This window comes from Oxyura jamaicensis, chromosome Z (assembly GCF_011077185.1).
Source record: "Oxyura jamaicensis isolate SHBP4307 breed ruddy duck chromosome Z, BPBGC_Ojam_1.0, whole genome shotgun sequence".
Classification (NCBI taxonomy): domain Eukaryota; kingdom Metazoa; phylum Chordata; class Aves; order Anseriformes; family Anatidae; genus Oxyura; species Oxyura jamaicensis.
The window spans coordinates 15,354,356-15,382,217 of record NC_048926.1 but is presented as its reverse complement, the minus strand read 5'-3'; the positions used below and the strand labels follow the sequence as shown (position 1 = coordinate 15,382,217).

The 27,862-nt window shown below is 37.9% G+C and overlaps 2 protein-coding genes across 4 annotated transcripts; both read left to right on the top strand.

The window, feature by feature from the left end:
* The first annotated feature begins 1,747 nt into the window (after positions 1-1,747).
* CZH5orf34 (chromosome Z C5orf34 homolog) lies at positions 1,748-14,336 on the top strand. The gene is made up of 12 exons (XM_035310960.1): positions 1,748-2,095; positions 2,249-2,338; positions 5,736-6,376; positions 6,992-7,093; positions 8,460-8,583; positions 9,206-9,297; positions 9,498-9,567; positions 9,874-10,044; positions 11,127-11,215; positions 11,989-12,081; positions 12,840-12,880; positions 13,669-14,336. Exons 1-12 carry the CDS (start codon positions 1,901-1,903, stop codon positions 13,860-13,862), a joined length of 1,902 nt encoding a protein of 633 aa, XP_035166851.1. The 5' UTR covers positions 1,748-1,900; the 3' UTR covers positions 13,863-14,336.
* Positions 14,337-14,588: 252 nt separating this feature from the next.
* On the top strand, positions 14,589-25,865 carry TMEM267 (transmembrane protein 267). 3 transcript variants are annotated; one of them, XM_035310412.1, is made up of 5 exons: positions 14,589-14,718; positions 16,420-16,565; positions 17,522-17,560; positions 18,608-18,995; positions 24,676-25,865. In XM_035310412.1, exons 4-5 carry the CDS (start codon positions 18,684-18,686, stop codon positions 25,009-25,011), a joined length of 648 nt encoding a protein of 215 aa, XP_035166303.1. In that variant the 5' UTR covers positions 14,589-14,718; positions 16,420-16,565; positions 17,522-17,560; positions 18,608-18,683; the 3' UTR covers positions 25,012-25,865. The 3 variants fall into 3 exon arrangements, with proteins under 3 accessions (XP_035166303.1, XP_035166301.1, XP_035166302.1); XM_035310410.1 differs by lacking the exon at positions 17,522-17,560; XM_035310411.1 differs by lacking the exons at positions 14,589-14,718; positions 17,522-17,560 and adding an exon at positions 15,168-15,753.
* The last annotated feature ends 1,997 nt before the right edge of the window (positions 25,866-27,862 follow it).

The window sequence follows — 27,862 nt, the reverse complement described above, 5'->3', positions numbered from 1 at the left end:
TTAAGTGTAGTTGGAGCACTACAGACAAAAGTAACTGGCTTAGTTACATCAGATGTCACAGATTATGTATATTTGGGATTTTTTTAAGAAGCATTCATTACGGCATTGAGCTTTAGTGACATTTGCTCTGGATTGTAATACTTGTTTTTATTTCTCTCAGGGCCAGTATTTACATCTCTAAATGTTCTGCCTTTCTCTCCTCTCCGTAGAACTCATTTATGCAATTAGTGATAGCTCAAGTTTGCAACTTTGCTTCTTTTTGACATGATTATAGTTCTAATTATCCATGTTATGTGCATGGTTCCTACTAGTTGATCAAAGTACAGAAAAATGCCATTCTAGCCAAAAGTTGAGAAGAGTACTGTATGTGTATGTAAATATATTCCTGAACTGCTTGTCACCTCTACTTCAGTCTACTTGACCTGCTTCCACAGCTTCCAAGTTTAGGGTTCCTACCTTAACACTGAAATTGCCAGCAAAAAATATGCATTTTCCATAAATAAAAAATAGAGCAGAGAAGTACTATTATTTGTGTTTTAAATGATTGAATACAAATAATTAAAAGCTCAACTAGGACTTGAATCTGCATTTCTGAACACTAGTCCAGTCCTACCAAGTCTTATATGTGCTTACTTTAAAACCCATTATCTTTACACTGATTTTACAATAAAAGGGATAAAAATAATTCATAATCCAAAATAGTAAATAGTAAAAATAGTAATTAAAAACAGTATTACAAATAGAACCAGATTTATTTCAGTGTGTGCTTGTATCTGTAGCCACTTGACTGCAAGCTGACCTTCCTTCTGCGACTGCTTTTTCAGCAGAGGATGGAAATTTCTTCTGTACGCAGTTCCATGGTCACATATTGATCTAAGAAACCTGTACTTTCAAAGGTAAGGAATGATTTTTACAACTAGATGAACCATGTGATCTAGAATGGCATTTTATGGCAAAAGATCATGAATTACATTTACTTAGTGCTTTAACCAGGCATTGGTAATGAATTGTCCTTTAACTGCAAACTCATTCTATTTAAAATAGCTTTGATTAAACTGTAAAGGTGGATAGTGGTGATAATGTGCATATCTTCCAAAAAGGCAAACTCTACTATAAATTGGCCCTTGAGAAATTTATTTGTCAAATCTTTATTCAGCTAGGGCTTCTGAGATTCCACTACGAGTAAGTACATGGATTAGATTTCAGTATATGTATGTAAAACAGCAGTCACAAGAGAAATATTTATTTGTAATCTGTCCTTGGGCTATGTTGTAGATCGGCGATCTGTTTTCTCAATCCTGTCACCCAAGCCGCCTCCTCATTTTCCAGAGACGTTAACATGTGGAGGAAATTAATTAAGGAATTACTCAGCCGCTTACAGGCTGAAGGGGGGAGGGCAAGTACCAATACCAGCAGGTACTGCAACAGTTCTCCAGGCAGCTGTCCTCTGTGCAAACACACGTGTCGAAAGATGGGTCTTAAAGTAGCACAGGAAGCAGTCAGGGCATTTGCTCATTTGCTAATTTTCATTTATGGGTTTTAACCCACGTATTTCTCTCTCCTCGTTATCGAAAGCCACGACTTCAAACAGCACTAAACTCTGTTTATAGAGCTATCCGTTTTCATTCTTGTTTTATCCGCCCGCTTTTCTCACAGCCCCCACGCCAAGACTGGAGAAACCGGCGCCTCAGAAACGCCGCCACAAACACACACGGCGGGCGCGGCGGCGCCTGGCCAGCACCGCAAGCGGGAGCCGCACAAAGGGGCTGTTACCACCAAATAGCCGTATTAAATAAATAAACAAATGAAAGCAAAGACTTAAAACGGCGGTGTGTGCTGAGGGAGCTGGGCGGCCCGGCCCTGCCTTTCCCGCCCGGCGGGCCGCCCTCCCTCGGTCGCCATGGCGGCGTTGGGACTGACGGCGCTGCTCGGGGACGGCTCCGTGGAGGTGCGCTGCGCGGGGGGAGCCCGCCTGGTGCTGTCGCCTTGCGGCTCCGAGTACCTGTACGAGGAGGCACTGCCCGCCGCCGCACACCCCCTGCAGCCGGCAGAGACCTGCCGCCGACGGGTCGCCTTCGTCCTCAGCGCCCACAGGGTACGCGGCGGCCGGGGAGAGGAGCGGGGCGGGGGGCGCCTCCGAGAGATGCGGGGCATTGCCTCGGCGCCCCTAAGGAAGGGAAGAGGGCTCGGTCTGATAACGCCTCTAGAAAACCCGTGGCAGTAATTTTTTGTCTTCTTGTTTAATTAGGAACAAGTTGCACGAGCTCTAGATTTCCGGAACAAGTTTTCCTCTCGGCCGTACTTACCTTCACGTCTTATATCCCCAGAAAGAAAGACTGTAAGTTTTATGCACGGCACTTCTGTAAACTGAGCTGCCCAGGTACGCTGACAAAGGGGGCTTACAGAATCCTACACACATGTGTGTGACTACAGGCCCTGAAGACCAACAGCATACAGTTTGGTTCATGCATTTCTCAACTCACTTAGAATACTGTTTCAAATTAGTTTTAAATTTTGCTTAGTCTTTTATCCTTAGTCCTGCATATCCTTTACAGCCAAACAGTACAGATTTTACCTGGTAATAATAGTAGGACTAAAACCCAGATATTTCACGTTCTTTAAAAGACTGATAAATCGCCGGCATTGGACTGACATTCCATTAGCAGCACACTTTGTGCTAATGTTTATTTGTTACACATTGACTATCAGTACATACTTACAGCAGTGAGACCTGAACAGTCATATCGTATATGCACTATGCATGCACACAGAGTTGATGCTCAGCTGTGTGCAATAGCGGGTAACCTCCCACCTTCTGATTCAGGATCTTCTTCTATAACATGTCTGAGTTTCTAGACAGTTCCTAACCATACTTTCCACCTGCACTACCTGCTTCAGGATGCTGAGGAGTAATTTTCCAAAGCCACAGTAAGTGGCTTTTTTGCTGGGCTCTTTTTCTCTTGGTTTAGCCACAACTGCTTTCCTTAAAGCAAGAATGTTGTTTTTCTTGTAGCTTCTGATGTTCTACTCCCTTGCTGACCAGCAATTTACAATCAGCTTGTTTTTCTGTGCCCTCTGTTTTCCACCAGTGCCCATATTTTCAAGGCCTTTGCTTATTGCCACACGTAAGCTGTACAGTATAGCAAGAGATACCAGATATCAAGCTCCAAGTACACACAGCAAGTTCTCGTAACAAGGTGGTCACGAGCCTAACAAGCCACTCTGGGACCTGGCACGAGTTATCTTAAGGCACAGTTAGCATAAGGTCTGTGACCTGTTAATAGCAGTGATGATACTATTTTTATAGGGCTGCTGCCTACAAAAATGCATCTACAGTTACACTGTATTACTTCACTTATGCTTAAATTCAAAGCAATGCCATTCACTTAGGCTCTGTTTGGCCTTGCTGACCACCTGTATCTCTAGCTTGACAAGGGGGATCCTACCAGTTGAGTGGACTGCTTGTAGCTTTACATAGTTTTGAACATGCAGATTAACCATAAATCTATTCAGCAGTAGTTGTATGTTTTGTTGTGCTTGTTGTTGTTGATGATGATGTTTTTTGTTTGTTTTGTTTTTAATATCTAGTTAATTTCCTAGAAATTTGTAGCATGTGATATATTGCTGTCAAAGAATATCTTTTCAGTCAGTCATTACACCAATATGTCATTCCTGGTGGTAATAGTCAGGTCAGAGCCCATCCTTCTGTATGTAACGTTAGGATTGCTTTTCTTCATTTATATCACATTCCATTTATCTCCATGAAATAGCTATCTGCAGCCTTGAATTTTTTTAGGGTCCTTTTGCAATTCTTTATGGTCAATTTTCATTTTTAGCTAGCCCTAAATATCTTTGGCAGATGTTTTCACCTTGCTAATACGCTCCTGTTGCCAAGTTTCATTTTTATTGGACTCTGGGCAGAAGTATGCTTCTGGTTTGATTTAAGATCAGTGCTGTGGTTTAACCTGGCAGGCAGCTCAGCACAATACTGCTGTTCGCTCACTGCCCTGCCCCCAGTGGGTTGAGGAAGAGTATCGGGGTGAAAAACAAAGTAAAACCTATGGGTTGAGGTAAAGACAGCTTAATAGGAAATGAATGAATGGACGTACAAAACAACTCATGTATAATGCTGTTGCTTACTACCTGCTGACTGATGCCCAGACAGTCCCCAAGCAGTCATGTTGCCCCTGACCCTCCCACCCCCGACTCCCCCCATCTTATTGTTCAGCATGAAGCCAGACGATGTGGGACACCCCTTTGGCCAGCCTGGCCCAGCTGTCCTGGCTGTGTCCCTTCCAGCACCTCGTACACTCCCAGCCCCCTCTCTGACAGGGTTGCACAAGGAGCTGAAATGTCCTCGGCTCTATGAAAACACCGCCCTGCAGCAACTAAGACATCTGTGTGTTATCAGCATTATTCTCATCCTAAATCCAAAGCACAGCACCACACCAGCTACGATGAACAAATTAACTCAGTCCCAGCTGAAACAGCAAACAGTCAAGTGGGACAAAGCTGATTAAACTGAATGAATACTCTTTTGCTAAGAGATTTTTTCAGACCTTATTTGAAGTGGGTTTGTATTTCTTTGTTCATGTAGGACCTGGTACTTTACCTGGAGTCTCCAAATGAGAGCAGAGTAAATATTTCCTGTGCAGTGATCAGGCATAACAACAATGCAAACAAATATTTGTCCTTTTAGGGCAGAACTTTTGCAGATGGCTAGAAAAACACTCTCTATCTTGACTTTTTTTTTTGTTGTTTTTCTTTCAGAATGTGATTAGTGCATTTTCTAAGTTGTATTTAGCTATACCACCTCTTTGGCAAAGCTATAGCCTGGGGATTGAGGTAGAGGCAGTGTTTGTTTGGAGCAATTTGTTGAGAATCATCTGCTTCATCTTTACAGAAGAGATAGCACAAGGGTGTACTCTGTGAAAATACTTCTTATTTATTTTGGACAAAAGTTCTAATTGAAGTAGCAAGCTGCACTACAAGAAAGTGCAGCTTACTGGAGTAAGATGAGGCTATTCTTTGGAGAATTCTGAAATGCTATCTAAGTGTCTAAAACCATCGTCATATTTCAAATTATGCTTCAGAAATACATTCTATCCACGTTCCAGCAATAGCTGTGTAACTTTATCTTCAGTACTGTGTGATTATGTAAGTTTACAGTGCTGCAAATGCTTTCTGTTTGGGTAAGAACAAATAATTTGCAAATAAATTTCAGTTTTGGTAAGAACATATAAAGGTACATTATATGCCATTTTACAAGCGTAATATTATAAGTAGAATAATTCAGACTATGTGGCATTTCAGTGTACACAATTTTAATGTGGACTTTGCATGAACTCCACTGATAACAGATATGATCAGCATAATAATCTTGATCATTTCTTGATCTTGAGCTTTTTCTTCAGTGTTTCTTAGCAAGTTTGAAATAGCTGTCAGTGGGCAGTTATGCCTGGTCAATTGGCCATGCATCTTTCTGGTTTATGAATGGGTATTAAATTATAAGCGTATTGTTAGAAATAATCCTGTTAGAACAGGAGGAAGATGATTTGAATGATAGATATTCTGAGTTCCTGTGTGCAAATAAATACAGACTAATGTTTCATGCCATATGTCAGGGTGCAGAAGACATGAATTATTTCAAAAAACTCACAATCCCTCCATTCTAATTTCTGGCAAGCATGTAAGTTTTATTTCGAAGCACATTTCAACCCTTTTTCTTGTATTAGATTCTTTTCAGTGATATCTTAGAAGTTAGATGGCCTGACCCTGTTACTGCTGACCTGAAGAGATGTATAAAGAATGGCAATGTGAAGATCTCCTCATTAGATGGTTATGCCCACCTTTACCTGTCAAAATTGCAGCAAGAATTCACTGTGGAGTTCTTATGCAAAGTCAGCCAACCATCTGCAGCATATTCACGTTCCTCTCAAAAGAACAGCAACTATCAAAATGAAGATCAGTATGGAAAATCAAGTAAAAATTCTCTTCCAGAAATGTCATCAGATCAAACAAGAGTAGAAAATAGAAAGAATGAACATGGCAGTGCTGAAGGAAAATACAGAGAACCAACCAAACCAAAGGACCAAAAAGATAGAGTTCCTGTGTTTTATACAAATTGTTCTTATGAATACACATGGGTTACACAGTGTTGGTCTGTTTCCTCTTACCCAGAAGAATGGAAATACCCTTTGTCTTTGGCATTAATGTGCTATAACTTGCATACAGTTAAGACTGAAATGAAAACATGTGAGGGAAATAACCATACGTCTATAGGAGCAGATGTTTTCATAGACCCCAAAGCATGTGAAGCAGTGTCTCGTTTGCCTGCAGCTTTGCCACTAAGCTGCAGAGCACCACATTTACACAGGTAATTTAAACTGTTTGTGTCTTAGTTGTTAACATATGTCTACAATTCTGAACTTCAACCTTTAGCAAAATAACTGAAATCTAACTATAAGAAATAAAAGAAAAAATACCATCATACCTTATTTTATTAGCAACTTCTTGAAATATGAACTTTGTGAAACCAACATTCTTTATCCTACTGTCAAGGAATAAAGACTATTTAGTCCAGAGGGGAAAAAAAACATTTCTGATATGCTTTGTAAATGAGAAAGAGAGTACTGAAAAAGAACACCATGCTGGGGTTTGAGTTTCTGTTTTTGTTTTGGTTCTGAATAGATGATACTTCTGAAGTGGGACAGTGACATATATTCTCTGTCAGCCATGCTAAAAACAGTTGAAAAAATAATTGTAGGTTTGAGAAAATAAATTTGGTAACTAGCAACTGGTTACTAGTTAGGTATCCTAGGAACTAGAGGACATTGGAAATATGTGGCCTATTTTCTTTTGCGTAGTTGTGCATGCATCTGTTTTAGTATAGAACAATATTTCTGTTTAGGATACAGAAATGATTATCAGCCAAGAAAAAAAAAACACAACGCATTCAATCTTACTGAAGTTCTTACTGTATTTTATACAGGTGGAGTTTCTGTGACTTTTTTCTACAAAAGAAGCAAGATTCTGGAATGTATTCATACCCTCAGCTAATTGAAATTGTATGGTGCGAAGGTATTTTTTATAGGTATGAAGGAAGTCATGCATTTCATTTTTGGAAGACTTCATTTGTATGGGAATTAAACTTCAAGATAAAATGTCCCACTTTGTCCCTTTACTGTTCCTTTAAACATTGTACACAATCTTTATGGAAGATTCTATTAATTGCTGCCATTTGTTTTTTCTTAGAGCTTAAAGACAGAGCTTAAATTTTGCTTCACATTCTCTAATACAGTGTAGCTCCAGGTCTCAAAGCAGGTATGCCTAACACAAAGATTTTGAAATCATATTTTAGGCTTTTAAAGAACTGATCTGGTTTCTTAGAGACTTAACTAGACAACTGTAACTTCCACTGACTTCACTGACAATTACATTGCCTTTTTTTTTTTTTTCCAAATTACATCACTTCTGTTGATGCTAATGATTTCACGTTTTAGAAATGCTTGTCTTGGTAACCCATGTAATTCCCATGTTACAGGCAGCTAAACTCTACTGTGGATTTTCCTGGCAACTCAGCTTGTCCATATGTTCTGTTTGTTTGTATTTAAATAAGAATTTTTGTAAAGTAGGCTCCTCAAATCTGGTATACAAACTTTGAAAATGCCACAGTTGCTATCAGTATTTAAAAGCTTTTGATAAAAATATAATCAGTCTTTAAAGTTTTCATTTTTCTGCCACACGCTCTGTTGTGTTTCTTTTTCTCAGTGGAATTCCTAAATTTTTATCTAATCTGAACAAAGTTTTTGTGAGTGTTTTCAGTACTATAACTTATTTCTTCGGAAGTATGGTGAGTAGCCATACTAAGTCTTACAAGACCCAGTAATACTTAGTTTTAAAGTCCCATTACTGAAGTTTAGGCATCTGACTACATGGTGCAGAATTGAGTCATTAAGTAAGCTTAACACTTCAAGATCACAGGAAAAAGACTGGCAATCTTAGTGAAAACAAACAACAACAACAACAACAAAAAGAAAACCAGAGGTACAGCAGAAATAAAGACTAGTTGTTTAGGAAGCATTCAGTTCTACAGCTTGTTTGTTTGTTTGTTTTCTGCATACACCTGTTAGGGCTGGTCCCCTGAAGACATCTTTTCCTTCTTTTGCATTACTATATTTTGTGTTCAGTGGAATGGGCATTGAACATCTTTTGTGAGATACCTCAAGACAAGGTTCTCCTTCTGAACATGCTAATCCTGTCCCCACCTCCACCCTGCAAAAATGGCTTGCTAATGCTAATTACCCAAAAAAATAATTGATGTGTTCTACTGTTTGTGAAACAGTAGAAAGTTTTTCTTGTGAGAATTGTTGAAAATGTGTGTGTTTAATGCTTTCTTCTGTACTGTCTATTGATACAGCATTTTAAATACTTGTTAAAAGTATTGTTATTTCACTTAGATTTATCCATGGCAAAAGAAACATTGCAGAAATTTATCCTGGTGATGAATCATTTTTGAAGTCTGAAGGAGCTTTTTTGGGAAACTATTTTGTGCATTATGCAATCCAGAAAGGAACAAACAAGGTAGGAATAAAACTGTTTAAAAATATGTTCAGGATTCCTTCAATTTAGCAGCTATGTTTTAAGACATTTGGATATGTAGTCTAAAGTCATGACCCTACATTGTTGTTCAGGTAATTCAAGCATGGCTAAAACTTCTATTTCTTAACTTAAAAGTTTCTTAACTTTTTTTTTTTTTTAAAAAAAAAATGTTTTTTGAGTTGTGTGCGCTAATTTCAATGTTTTTTTCTTCTGTTCCTAGATTTGGATATTTGTATTTTTAAAGCAGCATAAAGGATCAAATCTGTACCCTTTGAACCTAGCCTCTAACTTGTAGTAAAACTTAGTTACTCAGTGGTTACTAAGAAACTTAGTTACTCCCTGTAAAATAACCTATTGGTCCAGGCTGAGTTTAAGGAAGCTGTGAACATGTCTTAGACTTAAGGGATGGATACAACTGCATTTTTTGTTTGTGTTTGTGTGTTTATTTTAGCTTTTCAAGGAGCTACCTGTCTTCTGGGATTAATTTAAATGTGGTTAGAGTTGTCTGGGAGGACAGAAATTTAAACTCTTTCAAGATTATAACTAGCTTTATCATGCTACAGTACCTATAAATAACTACTGCTTGTTCTGCTCTTTACTGTAGAGAGAAGAAAAGATGTATTCAGTAAACAGTCTTCCTCCTGATGTACCAGGAAGTCCATATTCTATATCCTCCATCATTACTCAGGCAACCAAGTAACTTACTTTTCTCCTTCATTGTTGTTATATTAACTCCTCTCACTGTGAAAGGACAGTAATTAAAATTACATGTGGTACTTATTATTAAGTGTGAAAATTAAATGAATTTATAATAATATCACTGGGGACATCTGTAACTTACAGAACAAAGATCACAGACGTGTAGGAGATGCTATTTTTTTTTTTTTTTTCTTCAGAATGCTTCAGTACTGCTACAAGACAAAACTATCATTAATTCATAACTATCATCTCTGCTGCTGGAAGATGGTATGTAGCTGAAGATTTATAAATCTTCCCATGTTACAAAGATGACTGTATGTGCTATAGGGAGTAGGACCAATTCTAGAGGGAAAATCATGAGCACATCCTGTAAGCAAAGATGAAAAGGTATATAGCTGGGAACCATCACCACAGACTGCTATGGTGAATTGGTGAAGCAGAAAGCAAGGAATTGCATGATAAAGAGAGCTGCTTGTGGTCTAGAAAAACATGAAAATCTGACAGAGATACAACCAGCTGTGACATTTCCTCTTTTTTTTTTTTTTTTTTTTTAATGTACTTGTTTGGTTCTAGGTGCCTGAGACAGATGGACGGGAAATGTTGCCTGTTTTGCTGGGTGAAAAGGTTATTCCCAGCATTGGAAGACTTCTTGTATACTCAGACTATAAAGTCCATGCTACTTTTAGGGATGGAATCACCTTGAATATGGTCTGGGATTTCAGCTCTGGCTGTAGAAAGATTCAGGTAACTCACGGCTTATAGAAATGATTATTCTTAAAACTCTTCATTAAAAACTGTTATTAGGAAACTAATGGGGAAAGTAAATCAAGAGTTTTTCTGTCTATAAAATACAAATTGATCTATTTTGATAGAGTCATGATTCAAAGCAGTTTTCTGCCATGGCTTACTCCCAAGCTGGTATAATAGACATAGAACTACATAGAACTACATGAAGACAGCACCAGGTATTGTGAGTATTTTACCCAGAAACTGAGGAGGAAAAATATTTTAGTGCATAATTCATGCCTAAAAGATAAATAAAATTGCATCCTTTTAAAAAGTCACTCATATCAGTGTAAGAAGGGGGTGTTTCTTTGTTGGTGCTGGTGTTATTTCAAAATATCTATAACTGAGCAACTGAATAGTGAAAAAATTGCTCAGGAGTAACCTTGTGGATATGGGATTACAATTTTTTTTTTCTTTTTTTTTTTTAAAATCTACTGAATATTGAAGTAAAAATATTATGTTGACTTTTGCACTACAAAGTGGTGAAAATAGCAGTAGTGGTAAAATGGCACTACAGAGAAAATTATGTCAGAGTGGAATTTAAAGTTGACTGCTGAGACTTTTGGCTTCCATCTCTTTGCTTTTACCCTATGGTGACTAGACACAAAAAGATGTTCCTGAGGATATGTGTACTATAAACAATAAAAGTGTGATACTTAGCTTCTTAAAAGATGTTGTAACTTTATGATGTGAGCCAGCTCAAATCAGTACACTCATTAATGATAAAAGTAGGAAGAAGCGAAAGTACTACAAGTTTGGAAAAATCCCTACACATTTTTGGAAATAATTTATTGTCAAACAGCACAAAAAACAGTATTGGTCCATGCCAGATTTTCCTTTTTTTCCCCCCACATTTGTGATAGCAGAATATAAGAAACTTATAGCAAAACACAAACTTTAACTGTTTAAATTGGAGTGTTCACAGATAATTTAATGCTTAAATTAGCAAATGTTATTCACTTGCTTTTTTTTTTTTTTTTTTTTTTTTCTTTAGATTGCAGCAGAGAATTAATACTAATATATATTTTTTTCCTTCTAAGGTAAATGAAAATGTAGGTTGGTGTAAACTAACTACTCCTGATGGGGTACAGCAGCTAATAGAAATAAGTCATCCTGGAATCTATGAAAGGTATAAGTGATTTAAAAAATTAAAGTTAAATATTAAAGAATTCTAAGCAAACCCTTTTATATGAAGAAATGTTGTTTGTTTTTTATTTTTGGAAATACATTGGAGGAAAAAAAAAGCCCCAAAACACGTAATGATAAAAAACACATATCTGGCTAAGATTCAGGACCTGTATGACTCACGATCACTGCATACAGTCATTCCAGTATAATTGTTATGGAAATGTAATGTCTTTAAAAAAATTAAATCTGCCAACCTCAAACTAGAGCTCCAACTTGGCACTTAAATCAGTGGGTAAGCAAAAAAATATTTTTGTGCTGTATAAAGCTGGCATCTAGAGCTGAAAAGCACTTTATCCAATTTTTGCTTTATTACAGATATTGACCTCTGCCTACAGACTGCTTTCTCTAATCTGCTTGCTCTAATTGCAGCCTTATTATGCAAATCATCAGAAGCTTGCTCTGCTGCATTTTAGCAAGCAGATAAGCATACACAAAAATTAACATTTGTACACTATTCATTTCAAATCAGATGGCTTTGTTATAATTTTCTGTGACTGTATAGATTTAAATATGAAGGATATTCTTTTTAAAAAGTGTGAATCCAAAAAGGGCAAAGAAACACAGGGGAAAAGGCTAGAATTTTAGTCTTTTTTTTTTTTTTTTTTTTTTCTGAATCCAAGTTCATTGCTTAATGCCTTTTTTTTTGTTCGTTTGTTTCTATCTTGAATTAATAGTGTATTTCTCATGTAAATAACTTTTTTTTCATGTTAACAGATACATCACAACAGTAATAGAATGGTGCAGAAGTTTGAATGAAAGCAAAGAGACTCCTGAATGTACTGCACACTCTGTAACTGAAAAAAATTGGTACTCATTTTTATGCTCAATAATGTTGAAAATTAAACTCAAAAAGACTATAAACTCTGAATTTTATAGACAGCATTTCCTAAGGATCCAAAAAGAAAACTGTAAATCCTTTTATTTTGTGTGACTTCAGATTTCTCAGTGATTCTAGGTGAAGTTTGTTTCATGTTGCTTCTGCCTGCCTTAGTTTAAAAATAGAATGATGGTGACCTTGTCAAATATTACCATAAGATTAATGTTATAGAAATAATATCTTGCAAAGTGAAAATGAGAAACTAAATTAAGAAAGGCAACTTTTCACAGAACAGCAAGCTGTCCAAAATAGTACTGTGAACTTTTAAATGACATCTGGATCTGTTATGTATTTGTCCTTCTTAATAAATGCTACTGACCAAAGGTCTAGTGACATCATATACTTACATAATCAGATATTAAAAATGTGATATATGAATCCGATTACAGATTCACCTATCACATTATAGAAGATGCAGTACATGGTGAAACAAAAATTTTATCTGTATTTACACACATATAAATATACAGCAAAGAGACTATTTTTAGAGATGAGCCTTGATTTTTAGAAACAAATGATTGACAAATGCAGCCATTGACTAGTAGTGTGAAAAAAATGCTTTTTTTCTCTTAGAGTCCTCTTTCTAATTTTATGTATTTCTGAGAATTTAAATTAAAATCTGGTGTACAAAAGTACTGTTGAGAAGCTTTTTAGATACTAGGATTCAAATCTTTATTTTCTTGGACAGGTCTGCTGATGCTGAGCTTGAAAAAATACAGAGATTTAACTGTATCCTTTTGAAAGCCATGAAGATTTTCATGTTGATATTCTGTTGTTCATCTGTGTATTCAGACCTGCATTTTCAGAACATCAGAAGCTCTCTGTTGTGTTCTCACCTGCTTTTTACTACTTTACTTACTTCTTAAAAGCACCTTTTTAAGTCACTTACTGTATTCTCATTAATCTTGTTCAATTCCTTTACAACATAACTGGAAATAAAAACAGAGTACAAAACAAAATAAAAATATTAACAAAACAGGGAATTCCTGTAATGGGTATTGCATTTCACTGTTCATTATATATAATATATACATTATGAATAGATTATATATTAATTTCACTAAAACCATCTGCTAATCTGTTCTTGAAAGAGGGATGGTAGAATTGCCTTTTGGCATGTTGTTGCAGTAAGATATTATCTTGTTCATCACCTACCTCAGGATTGTCCAACCAGCTCACAAAGTATGCAGTGCCTTTTTTATTATTATTATTATTTTTATTTTAAAGGCAGTGTAAACCTCTCTTTATTCTAGCTTTTAATTTTATTAGGATGAAAAAACATACATGCTATGAAACTTAATGTTTTTATGCAAAGTAACATCAGTTTCCTTTAAATTAACTATTGAGCTAATAGAAGCCTTAGTTAAAGACATTTTCTAGAAACGTTAGCATTTTTTAGTTTTATGTTATTACTGTGGTGATCCTCTGTAATGCAGAATCATGACTACAATATGGCAAAGCGTTTTTCTCGTTATTAGGAAGAAGGCTTTGAATTTTTCTTGACAAACTCATGCTAGATTTATTGGATAATAGCAATGTTCCAGAAAGGATATCTGCTGCGAAAAACAATCCATCTACAACTGCCATTGGAAAAACAGAAAATAGGAGTGATACTGAAGAACTCAATGAAGGGTGCATCTTGGAGGCTTTGGAAAAAACCTCTAAAATAATTCAAGATATTGAATCTCTGCTTGCTGCTTCTGGGAAGTGAAGATCTGTAATATGTTGTATCCTCCTAGGAGGTGTCCCAGCTATGTCTGAAGAGGTTTTGAAGCGTAAGAGGGATGAAGGATGAGACTGCAGCAGTTAAATGCCTTGCCAGACCAGCAACATGTGTAATTTGTTACTGTAATACCGCAATTGTATAATGTGGATAGGAGAAAATTAGGGGCCAAACAGTGGGGCATGGCTGGATAAATATGAGAGCTGACCTGACAGTACTACGTCTGAGTGTACGAATGTCTGTTCAAGTTGTGTACCTTTGTAGAGGTTTGTGTGACCAACCTGGTTAAAACTTGTCGGGGTAACTTGGGGCAGGCATTTTAACGGTAAAAACGTGCTTTTGTCCAGAAACTGACACTAAGTAGTTAAGTATTAAAGTCACCACAGTGACTCTGTATTGGATAAAGTTGCCCAAAAGATTTATACCTATTGTTTTCTAATAAAAGGCATGTTTTAGTCAGTACTGTTTTGTGTTTTTTTTTGTTGTTGTTGTTTTATGCATGGTCAGTGACTAGCCTTTAGGCGTTGGGTTTTTGTTTGTTTTGTTGTTTTACTCAATCTCGTCAGGAATGCTCATAAACCCATCGGTGTCGCTCCGAGTTTCGCCGCAGCCCCAGTTCCCGCTCCTCTCACTCCAGCGTGGGGCCCGCTGAGGAAGAGGAGAGGGAGAAAGAGGAGGAGGAGGAGAAGGGCGGGCGGGCACCTCCCTCAGCCGCGCTCCCAGCCTGCTCCGCGGCCGCGCATGCCCGCGGGCCCGGCGGCGGCAGGGCGCCCGCCTCCGCTTCTTCTCATGGGGCGGAGGCGGGACAGGGCGCCGGGGGTTGCCGGCGGCGGCCGCTCTTCAGGTGGGCGCCGGGGCCGGCGGGAGACTCGGGCTGCGCCTCGCCCGAGGCGGGTTCGGGGGTCCCGGTGGGCCGAGGGGCTCCGCAGGCAGGTGTCGGCATTTCGGAGGGGCGTCCTCGGAGGGAGCTGCGGTGACGTTCCCGTGTGGTGACTGGCGGGGAGCGCTGCGGGCGGCTCGTCAGGTGTAACCGTCGGAAAAGGGAGCGGGGTGCTGCCCGGCTCTCTCATGTTAGCTTCCGAAACGCTCCTAATTGCGTTTTTTTGCCATAAAGGTGACTACATTTGTGTTCCTTGATGACCGAGGAGAGATCTTCGGGGGGAGCTTTGGCTGCTCTGCCTTTAAACAAAGAGTACCCCCACCTCCGGGCAGAAATTGTTGCTGATCCCCCTAATTTTACATGCCTGCCTGCCGCATGCTCGTCTTTCCTTCATCCCCCAGTTCAGTTACACAGAAGGGCTGTATTTTAATCCTAAATTGGATTAGCTGTTTATGATCCAAATGGTATAGTAGTAATTAATTAGGGTAATAAATAAACCTTACTTTTTTATTTATTTTTTTGATGTAGGATGACAAACGAAAATTTCTTCCACTGGCTAGCACTGCGATTTGTTTCCAGCTGCTGCATACTTTTAAGATATTCCTTTCAACTCTTTCTTCCCCCTCAAATTCATCTCAGTTCCAAAGAGCTGTTGGAGGAGGGCTGCATTTTGGTAGCTTGGGAGGGCTCTTTTCAAACACTTTGATTTATGGTCCCTGAAAGAAACAATTTAATTAAAAACTGCAGATTTCTCATTTTGTGTTTGCTTGCTTGCTCACTTGTTTGTTTGTTTCCTCCTTTGTTTCTGTGTGATTTTAATTCAGTTCCTTCCTCAGTATTGTGGAATTCTGCAGATGTCTTGTGAGCTTTTGTCTGCTTTCCTCTTTGACCTCCTTCAACCCTCTGAGCCCCATAATGCATTATAATTTTCAGACCCAAAATATTTGCATTATTAGTTCTTCACAGATTGTTTTGTGCTCATATCTGCTTTTCCAGGAGGTAACACATTAACAGTTTGAGCATGTGTCTTAAGGGATAATAATATTTTATGAAGTTTTTCACATAGATTAATATCCACTATTAAATTATAAATAAATAAATACTCTTGAGGAGATTATGGAATTCTAAAGGATCAATGTGATCTTTTGACTTCTCTTATAAAACGGACAATAGAATTTTAGACATTTAATTTCTATTTGTATTCATGTATTTTGCTAAATTGTAGCAAAAATTTTGGAGAGTAATAACATTTCTAATTGCTACTTTTAGCCATTGGATTTTTATTTTTTTCTTATGCCAGGAGATTGAAGGCATCGTAATGTCAGATGTTTCCCCAAATACATATTTGCAGCCTTAATATAAACATCTTCTTAGATCAGTAATTTACAAAGACAACTATGCATTTGTTGAAATTATTTTTTCAAGTTTCCATAAAAGAAATTAAATATATCTGTAAAATTTAATTTGAGGAGTATAGACAGAGATTATGCTGAATGCTTTATCCCATATAAAAATGTCATGAGCGGTGACAGCTCTAAACAGCAGTACTATATCAACTGTCATGTGCATGTGTTTAATGTAGACCCACCCTAAATCTTCAGTATGTTAGCTGGACTGACCACGCATAGACTTTATTTAATTTATTGATTTCTTTGATTTATTTAGGCACAGAAGAAACTGCATTTCGTCTTCCCTGCACTGGACTGGACTGGATTCAGTAAGCGGAGACGCTCAGCTCTAAGACATAGACCACATTTTCTACTGGAATAAAGCAACTGCAATGGGAAAAAATGTATTCTCCTAGTCCCATGGTGAGTTTGGCTCTGAATATCAGTGTGTTTTTTAAGGATATGTTGCTACATCAGTTCTCACCAGATTGTATTCTAAAACAGATTTTATGATAATTTTAAATAAAATCCAATCTGTCATGGTGCCTATGTAAAAGAAACATTTTTTGATGATATTGTGATTTTTTTCCTTGAAAAATAGTTTATTCAGAAATATGCAGTATATTATAAATCACTTCTCAAAAAACAACAGTTCCAGTGTTTCAGGAAATACTTTGTATATTTATTCAGAAGAGGTGTAGTCATGGTTAACAGGCTCTAAACTTGACCCACTTCTTTTCATGTGTATGCAAAGACCATGTATTATTCATATGTTCTTTTCTTTTTTTAACCTTTTCCAAATAAATGCTTCAGTGAATTTTTTTTCTATAAAGATTAATGCCAGTTGTCATGTCTTGTGGATAATTCTACAATAAATAGGCATGTAAATAAGCCAGAAAAAAATGTTTTATATTTTCTGGGCTTGTGATTAATAATAATTAAAATCCTAAAATACTGTCTATCAATGTTATTAGAAGCCTTCATTTCTAAAGAAGGTCCAATACATTCTGAAAGGAATTATCAAGATTTAATGTTTTGCAAAAAAATAGCAGTGTCTTAGGATGCAGGCTCTGAAACTGTGCTCTGTCACAGAACCACAGAGCGGTTTGGGTTGGAAGGGATCTTAAAGACCACCCAGTTCCAACCCCCTGCCATGGGCAGGGACACCTCCCACCAGCCCAGGTTGCCCAAAGCCCCATCCAGCCTGGCCTTGAGCACTGCCAGGGATGGAGCTTCACAGAAGTACAGAACATCATAATAGTTGGATAGTTAGAATCAATACTGTTCTTTAAAGTCTGCTTTTCAGTGCCTGTTTAACATCACAATGCTAGGGAATACATTGGTTGTAAGCAGATTTTTTTTTACTTTATTTTATTTAGTGTTATCATTAAAATGAGTACTTTCTCTTTATAACCCAGGTATTTTGTAGTTGCTTCTACAGGAGGGCCTTTTTGGACCTTGGATTCCTTTTGAAATTTATTTTTAAGGTCAGAGTAATTATTCCCAGAAATAATCTTGTGCAAGAGGGTTTTGTTACAATTACATAAACATCAATATTGTTTAGCATAAATATTGTTTAAGGGATTTTAAGTGATTATTAATACTTACAGCAATGCCTTTATTTTCAAGTTATAGTGGTCAACTTTTGAAAGCTAAAATGTCTGGGATTGGTTCTTTTATAAGTTCTGCAGAAAGAGCTGTTCTGAAGGTAACATGACAAATAGTAGAGGAGTCCTAGAAGTAACCGTAGAGTTTGCTGCTGGAGCACTTAGGAGGTGGAGGAAAAGCACACTTAGTTTTGCTCTGTACAAAGTTAGTTTTGGTTACCTCTGCTTGATTTAAGGGCGTTGTCTTTTTGTGTTTATCATCAACAGAGAGGATGGTATAGTGTTTCTGGTGTTCCTAATGTTTATTCTAATTGAGAATCTTATTTACCCTGGAATAAACAAGGTCAGAGAGGGGTACCATGGCAATAATAAATTTGTTTACAAGCTATGAAAAATATTGAGAATAGAATTATAGATTATAAATTTGAGTTTAACTGTTCTGGCACATAAGGATTTTAGATTTTTTGAGCATCAGTCCTAGGAATCCTTAAAACTGATTACTTTTTTTCCTGTTGTTATAGTGGAATGGATTTAATTTGATGAATATAATGAATTTAAGGCCAGGAGGAATCTTGAAATATATTCAGTGTATTATCATAGGCTCAAGTTACTTTGTGAAACTGTGTTTCAAAAAGCGGAGTTAGAGCTTTCTGTGTTACAAAGGTGTGTGTGCTGATTGGAACAGGACAAGCATTTTAATTTAGAGTTGTCACCTAAATGAACTTGACTAAAATCAAAGCTTCCATAGGAATATTAAATGCAAACATTGTTTTCTTATGCTTATTTGTAGCTGTGATGACAAATGCTTTGTGCTAATGATTTCTTGCTTTAATACTTTGTTCTTTCTGACATTTGCAGAACAATTGAAGATACGTGGGACAATGCGCAGTGTATATCCTGATGACATTTTGTGTGCTGTGACGTGGTCTTTGCCATGGCGTCTGAGACTGAAAAGGCCCATGCTCTCCTCCAAACTTTCAGCACAGCTTCAGTTATTTCTAGTCTAGGTTTGGGAATATTCTGCTTTGCTGCAGACAGGCTTCTGCAGTTTTCCTTCATTCAGCAAAATGACTGGCTCCGAGCATTCTCTGATAATGCAGTGCACGGTATACTAGGAATGTGGTCCTGGGCAATAGTGATCGGACTCAGGAAGAAAAGCGACTTCACGGAAGTCACCCTGGCTGGCTTCCTTGCCTCTGTCATTGATGTGGACCACTTCTTCCTTGCTGGCTCCCTGTCATTAAAGGTAAGTGAATAGATCGGTGGCAGCTCATTTTTATTGTTCATCTACCATATCCTGAACAACAAAAAAGCTTCAATTATACTTTAATTAGATGCACTTTAAAAATACATATGCCAATTCATATTTTTATACAATTGTTGTGGTTTTAAAATGAAGAAACACATCCGTTGTTAGGTTCTACCCCTTACAAGGCTCTGAAAAAAAAAGTTCTGAAAGCCTCTTTCCATGGTATCTTATGCATATCGTATACTTGTTTGGTTATCCAAATTAAACATTTAAGTACTGCCATGCACACTTTGTGTATAAAGTGGATTATTCCATTTCTGTTTACTGTAAGGAGTAGAAATCTGGAAAACAGATCATCCAGCTGATATTTTGTTTCACTCAACCAGTCGTACTGAGCAGTAGGAGGTTTAGTTTTAGGCAACTCTATAAACATTTCTCCCACAAACCATCAATATGTATATAGCCTGCTCACCTTTAAAAAAACAATCTGAGATAGTCCTTAAATACAGTTGGTTGTAAAAGAAAATCAAGCAAGTGTCAAACTGGTTAATAAAAGGAAAAAAGTGAATTGGCTCCTGCTAAAGAATATATGTAATCATCCTCCATTTCCAGAACTGCCTGTTAGGACACAGTTTATCAGTAGAATGAGTTTACCAGTTTGTGGCTTTCTTTCTCAGGGGTTCTCCTGTGTTTTCGGTGTGTCCTGTTCCCACTCCCCTACAGACACACATACATATATCCTTGTGTGCTCCAACCACCTGTGCTCAGCTTTCCCTGAAACAATAGTCTGTTCTGTAAGCTCTCCAAAACATTTGCTCCATCCACAAGCCCTGGCTGGACCAGCTCAGGGTCCCCACCCCTGAAGCCATGGCACTCTGCTTGTAACCAGGCATTGCTACAGTGTTGCTAGCATATGTATGCATATGTGCTACTTCGTACAGAAGAGGAAACTTATTTATTCAACCAGAGCATAAGTTGTTCAACAGTCTTTGTCTTCTCTTCCTGCTTGCTCAGAGTAGTGTTAAACTGCTCACATGGGTGACAGACGACACAGTTTTTAGGACACAGAGGCAGGAAATTGCTGTTCTTTGCAATCCTTTATTTAAAGAACAACAATCCAAAATGGTTTACCTTTTTGAAAAAAATATGTAAGAGAGAGATATATGCAAGAAACATTATTGTTTATAGTTGAGATGTAAAAATCAGACTTCCAGTGGGAAAACAGATTTTTTATTTGTGTGCAGTATCAGTATTTATTGTAAATAAAAGGTGTTTTCCTATTGGTAGGTTCGATGGACTTTCTAATATGATCAGTTTTATTCCTCTTTGACAAAGAGGACATTTTCACAGCATTGTGGGATGGCTGAAGTTGGAAGGTGCCTTTGGAGGCCAGCTGGTCTGACCCCTGCTCAGACAGGGACACCACCAGCAGGGTGCCCCGGTCCATGTCCAGGTGAATTTTTAAGATCTCCAAGGAAAGAGAGTCCCCATCCTCTCTGGGCAATCTGTGCCCAGGCTCTGTCAGCACAGAGGTGCTTCTTGACGTTCAAAGGGAACCTCCTGTGCTCCACTTTGTGCCTGTTTGCCTCTGTTTTTGTCATCCTAGCACTGAGCCCCACGGAAAGAGGCTGTCTCTGTCCTGTCTGCACCCTTCCTTCAGATATTTTTAGACCTTGATGAGTGAGATCTGCCCCCTTCAGCCTTTTCTTCTCCAGGCTGAACAGTCCCAGATCTCTCAGCCTTTCCTCCAATGGGGAGGGCTCCTTCAGTCCCTTAGTTATCACAGTGGCCCTTCATCGGATGCTATCTTCCACAGCTCCACCTCTCCCGTGCGCTGGGGGGCCCGGAACTGGGCACAGTACTGTGGAGGTGGCCTTACCAGTGCTGAGGAGAGGGGGGGGGAATCGCCTCGCTCCGCCTGCTGGCAGCGCTCAGCAGGGCAGCCCAGGACACCTCTTGCCTTCTCTGCGGCACGGGCACGCTGCTGGCTGCTGTTCAGCTTCCTTCCACAAGGACACCCAGGGCCTGCTCTGCAAAGCTGCTTTCTGCACCGTTGGTCCTCAGCATGTACTGGTGCCCGGGGTGGTTCTTCCCTAGGCACCCCCTGGTTCTAGCCTTTTCTGTACTTTTTGCATGTGGAAATGCCATAAAATTAGAAAACTAGATAAAGAAAAGGAAAGTTTGTTTAATGAGTCATGTAATATTGACATTTTAGTACAGTATTTAAACCTAATTATTCTCACATTTATTCCTTATTTCAAAATCAGTAAGCGCAAGTAATGAATGACTAAAAAGTTATAAAAAATACTAAAATGTTCTTGCTACTTTTTCTGGTACTTATCACGGGTATTTTTTCTTAATAATGACGACTAGATGGCGCTCTTCATCAGTGGTAGTGCAGAAAATTGGGCATTGTATCATGGAGCTGGGAGGTGACCTGCCTCCTTACTGCCTCCAGTGAGGCAAGGTTAAATATGCTTACACTTTCCATGATGGAGAATGGTTGTGTAGCCTGCCCCTTGTGTCCCAAACAAAGTTAATTATTGGAATTATATCAGTTAATTTCTTCCTTTGTTTTCTTTTTCATTTTCCAAGCATATATATATATATATATATATATATATATATAATATATATATATATGTATTTCTAGTATTGAACATAAATTACTGATGTACATGGTTAGATCTAGTTTTCTTTAATGCCTGTCTGGAAAAAATGTCCAGTTGCTGTTCTCTCTCCATTTTTTTTTTTAATTTTTTTACAAATTAGGAATGCAAGCGCAGCATGCAGAAGAGTAGCCATTGAGTAGCCACACTTACATAGCTGAAGTAAGGAGAAGGCAAGATGCCCAAAGGCCCTGTCAAAGTCTCTCGCCTACCTTACTCCACTCTCCTCCATATATTAATTGGGTTAATAAAGGATATTTACCTGTAAACTGTCTTGTGTAGGTTTCTAAATCAGGGATGTAGATCTTTAACAGTGTTATTTTTGCAACTTGAAAAGACATCGTGCTTTACAATAACTCTCTTAACTAAGTAACTCACTGAGTAAAGGCTGAAGGGCCTGGATTTGTGATTTTTAAATGTCCTGCCATTTTTCTGGTCTCCTTTGGATTGGCTTTTGCTTAAATTTTCTTTAAAGTGCCCTGTCTGAAATCACATACAGTATTTTAGCAAAAATAGCCTAAATTTGAGCTAAGTTGCTAGTTTAATTCTTTTTTTTTTTTTTTTCTAAAAATTGCATACAACAATTTTATCTTTTTTAAAACAACATAAAAATCCTGCTATGGGTTTTGTCTTCTTCTGTGCCAGCAGTCTTTTTAGTTTGTGATCTAACCTAATCCCCATAAACTTTTCTGCCGTGTTGTTGCCTGGCTAGCTAAACCTGATTTTGATGTGTGATTTTTCTTTCCTCAGCTTAATACGATGCGAATTTTGGTTTCATGTTGTAATTTCGGACTGTTGCCTGTATGATTTATTACTTACTACCTTTTTACTGCTTATTTGTTATTCCCACTCTCATTCTCCCTTACCGGATTGCAGGACTGAGAGTAACTGTTTTACGAGACTACAGTGTTTGTTGCTTATGCAACACGTTACTGAGAAACTAATAAATTAAGAAATCTATTTAACTAACCACTCCACTGTTACTAATTTATAACAGTAGTACTTTTTACATTGCTATACACAATTAATTATCATCTTCTTAATCACAACTATTAAATCTGATGATAGGTTACTTTATTGAAGTAGCTCTTCAGTGCCGCACAAGGCAGTATTGCCATCTACTGCAGGTTGCTACCTACAGACTCCTCCTCTTGTTCCTGCTGACACTGCTCGCTGCTTGGACCATTTAGCTAGTGGGCTGCATTTCACAATTTCATCATTATTTTTTCTGGAGTATTCAGGGTAAATAGTCACCTGCAGTACTTACGTTTACTCTGACAAATACTTGTGTACCAAGCAGCATGTGATCTAACCTTTTGCCCACATTATTTTTGGCAATAAATATGAAGTCTACAAAGAATTTGCTGGTTGGAATTTGTACCTCTGTGTATTCCAAATAGTTTATATAGTTGCACACAAATGTATAAAGTATAAGAATCAGTGCTCAGTCTCACTGACTAGCTCTAAATGAGGAAGATACTGAAGCCATTTGGCTTTGCTGATAAACTAGAGTGGCGTGATGGGTTGAATGAGGTACAGGCATGACTTCAATGACAAGAGTCCTGCAGGCCTGTGGTCCAAACACTCTGTTGCAGAACAAAAAAGTGGGAATTGCTAGCTTGCTACTTAAGATTTACCGGCTTGTGAAAGCGTAGAGAATGCTAGTGGTGGCAGACAAGATTGTACCAGCAAACATACATAACAGAGCTGTTAAACATGCCACTGCTGACCTAACCTGGGCTGCACAGGAGCATTTCTGGAATTGGAGGATAAGCTTTTCACAGACAATGAATTTAAAATTGAATTTATAGATTCAGCCTCAGAACTAAGGATGTTGTACTTTTTGTGGGGTGGTTGGATGTTGTAAGGCAGGAAGAGAATATACTATTTTTTTTTTTTTAAGATCTCATCATCTAAAGGGCAATAATTTGGTAGGAGAAAGAATGTAATAGCTTATATTGCCAAACAGAACTACTTCTCCATCTGTTGGGCTTGGCAACTTAAGGATGTAAATGTTGATCTAGTTACAGAATGTAAAAGAGAAAACAGACTATCCTCTCAGAACTTGGGCAACAGCATTTTGGAAGCCTGATGACAGTACTGCAATTACAAATATATATATATTTTAGCTGACAGTAACACAAATCTGATTGCCTTTGTAAGGTAGGTGATAAACAGTTTCTCCATCACAAGATTTTCTACTCTAATCCCTGAACAATCTGCTCGTATGAAACAAAAATAGATTTGCTGAAAACGTACCCATTGCAGCAACTTAAAGGAGTTGGGTCTATACCTTTAAAAGTTGTTGAGATTTTTTGTTGCTGTTGTTTTATTTGTGAGCTTTTTAGTCCTGTCGCCTAAACAGGACTAAGCTTAGTCACTACCTTGTGACCTAAGAGTGTCACAAACAAGCATGTGGGAAGCTAATGGAGCAAATTTTAGGCAAGTGAAATATATGTAACTTTGGTATTTTTTGCTGAATTGGAAATTTCTGGCATGACAGTATTTAATAGAGAACAGTACAACTTCACAGGTATTAACTAAAGGATAATTTTTGAGAGTAAATGCCAATAAAGCACATTAAATGTTCCAAGTGCATTTTATGATTGGTTTCCTTTCCATTGTTGTGAAATTAAATATATGTAATTGGTGCAGCATACTATGCAGGTTCCTGTTTGCCGTGTGACTAGATGACAAACAGCGTGCCTCATCTCTCTCCCTTCCTCTCCTGCTGCTGGTACTGCTCAGTAGGATGCATGATTCATGTCATAAAATAGAGAAAAACCTGTCCCAGCACCCTTAGCCCTGCTACTGACAGGACAGTACACAGCTCTGACACACCTGACTGTTCGTATTGTTGGCTTTGAATAGCCACAGTGGAAAGGAATGGTATGTTTTTCTTTGCGCTTCCACTCGGCCCTTTGGTAATACACCTGTAAACATCCATGAAACCTCTTTTTGCTTGTCATGATTGTAGCCATTGCCAATTATATTTTTCTTTTCTGCAGGCTGCTCTGAATCTTCCCCAGAGACCACTTCTCCACTGTTCTACTGTGATTCCTGTTGTGGCTCTGACGTTAAAGTTTATTATGCACCTTTTCAGGCTTAAAGACTCATGGTGCTTTCTTCCTTGGATGTTGTTCATATCCTGGACTTCTCATCATGTTCGTGATGGGATTCGTCACGGCCTCTGGATCTGCCCATTTGGAAAAACTCCTCCTTTGCCATACTGGCTGTATGTGGCAATAACAGCATCTTTACCTCATCTATGTTCATTTATTATGTATTTGACAGGCACTAGAGAATTAATGTCTATAAAACACGGAATTCACATTGATGTATAAGGATGATAGGTCTGAAGTTTTTCACATTAGCAGTTGAAATGAGCTGTGTTTGTCACTGATATGGTTTCCTTATGTTCCCTGTTAATTCCATGTTAGACATTTGAAACCTTTGGAGCCAGTTACAGCTCCTGTGTCGATTCACTGTGGTCACAGAAACCTATACCATAAATGGTAATAATTTCATATTTATACATTCCCCTTGAAAATTATGTGGTCATTATCATTTATGTATAGCTAACTAATTTATGAAGCACTTAGTCTCACTGTAGTAACTATGTTACATTTTGCTGTCATCGTGCCATTCATCTGATCACCATTCACTCCCGATTTGGATCCTGGTTACATTTTGTCTAGATAGCATTCGTATAGCACTTTAAACACATGAAGTACTATATAGATGCTAAGTATTATAACTTAGTAGTGTGTGCCACTTCTGAAAAACATCAGCTAGCCTCTTGAAGTGATTTATTTGTTTTTCTGCTGGACTTTTATTCAATAGTTTTTTGAAATGCTTTTTTTTTTTATTTCAAAAAGTGAAGCTGTGAATCTGCACCTCGTTCAACATGAATTGCCAAAATACAGTGTTTACACTAAATTCTGTTCTTCTGTAGTTGCTTGATACTCAGTTTGCAGACAATTAGACAATGGAAAGAAGACAGATTGATTACAATACTACGTGTGTCAACAAAACACTTGATTTAAAATACATTAATTATGAGTATTTAATTTGGAACTAAGGAATTCTAGTAAATATTTGAGGACTGTTTAAAGGCAAACTTGTTTATTACATTAATGTGTAAGCTTTACAGAACATTCTGGAAGGTGTAAGAAAATAAAAATTGCTTAAAATGTGAGTTTGATCTTACTACTGTACATACATAGCATTTTTCCTGAAGTGAAACATCATCCTTACTGCAAAATAAAATGCATTATTATTACACTGAAATAGACATTTCAGAAAAAAAAAAAAAAAAAAAAAAGTCACAAAGTAAACATTTACCTCTTGTCTAGTTCATGGTGGACAACCTCAGCAAGTTTGCTGATGACACCAAGCTGTGTGGTGTGGTCAACACGCTGGAGGGAAGGGATACCATCCAGAGGGACCTGGGCAGGCTTGAGAGGTGGGCCTGGGCAAACCTCATGAGGTTCAACAAGGCCAAGTGCAAGGTCCTGCATCTGGGTCGCAGCAATCCCAAGCACAAATACAGGCTGGGTGGAGAATGGATTGAGGAGAAGGATCTGGGTGTGTTGGTTGAAGAAAAGCTCAGCATGAGCTGGCAAAGTGTGCTTGCAGCCCAGAAAGCCAACCCTGTCCTGGGCTGCTTCAAGAGCAGTAAGGATAGAAGGCTGAGCAAGGTGATGAACCATCTCTTTGTTCTCATGAGGCCCTACCTGGAGTCCTGTGTTCAGCTCTGGGGCCCCCAGCATAAGAAGGACATGGACCTGTTGGAGCGAGTCCAGAGGGGGGCCACGAGAATTATCAGGGGGCTGGAGCACCTCTGTTGTAAGGACAGGCTGAGGAGGGGTTGCCTTTGGTTTTGTTTCATTGAGCTCCATGGTCTAATAAGGAGATGGGGTATTAATTTCCCCAGTTGTTGATGAATAGCTGACAAAAGGGAGTAATTCTGTGGAAAAGCATAGATAGGCTAGCAGGTGCTGAACTTATCAAAGGGTGCAAAGATCAGGTGACGTGTTTATGTTTAGCATTACTTAAAATTATACTACGTTTACATTAGTAAATACATATTAGTAAAAAGTACTAAAAATAAGAAAATATGAACTGTGATGACTGGCTTAATGGGTACCAGGGACCTTCTATGCAAGTTCTAAAGGCTCTCTGGAGCACACTCAGCTACATATGGAAAATGTTACACCATCTCAAAATGTGCCTTCCATCAACAAGAGTAGTCTGCCTGTTTGTTCTGTGTTATAAACTACAGGCTGTAAAATGCCAGTAATAAATATCTGTTGTGCAAGAGTGAGTACAAGTCACTGTAAAAATATATATATATTCTTGTTTCATAATATATGTGTAGAGTTTTGTGCTTTATCCAGATTTGTTTCAAAATTAAATGTGCATAGGAACAACTTGGAAAATTAACACTTTCTCATTTTTAGATTATTGTTTAACATTTTTGGTAACTCTATATCCTCCATTAGTCCTTCCGACTGGTACTGTACCATAAGACGCTTGATTCTCACTTGAAATGATTTCTCTTTCTAGCTGTGTTTAAAGATCAGATAATGGGGTATTCCTTCAGTAGTTTAAAAATGCACATGTTCATTTTCTGCATTTCTAGCAGTTCTACCAAAGCAACACATAAGCACCACACAGAAATAAATATATTGAGAAAGTAGCAAGCACCTGTCACATGTGACTTCTTTCTGTCCCTCTCCAGAGAGACATGTTAATCTTGTGCCTCTTCCTGACATTTAGACAACTTTATCTCAGGCCGTGGACAGCTTTTTAAGGTAAAGTGACACCTAGTTTGTGGGTAGCCAGGTTAAAGAAAAAAATAAGTTAAATATTTGTTTCAGCCCACGTCACCTAGGAGATGCACCTCCCTATTACAAATGAACTTCCTAACATTTTCTTACCAGTGCATTTCAACTACATTGATTTTTCCAGCTATACAGTGGTATTTGCCATGTGTAGCAAAACCATAGCAAAAATAAACCACTCCTAAAAATAAATCTTGATGATTTTGTGCTTTACTGCATTGTCACAATTGAATTAATATGAAATATAAAAAGTATGTGAATTACACAAAAAATTGTTTACTCAAGGTAGCAACTTCATGCAAAATGTGCAATACATATAACTAAAATATTACTGTTAATTCATTCTTAT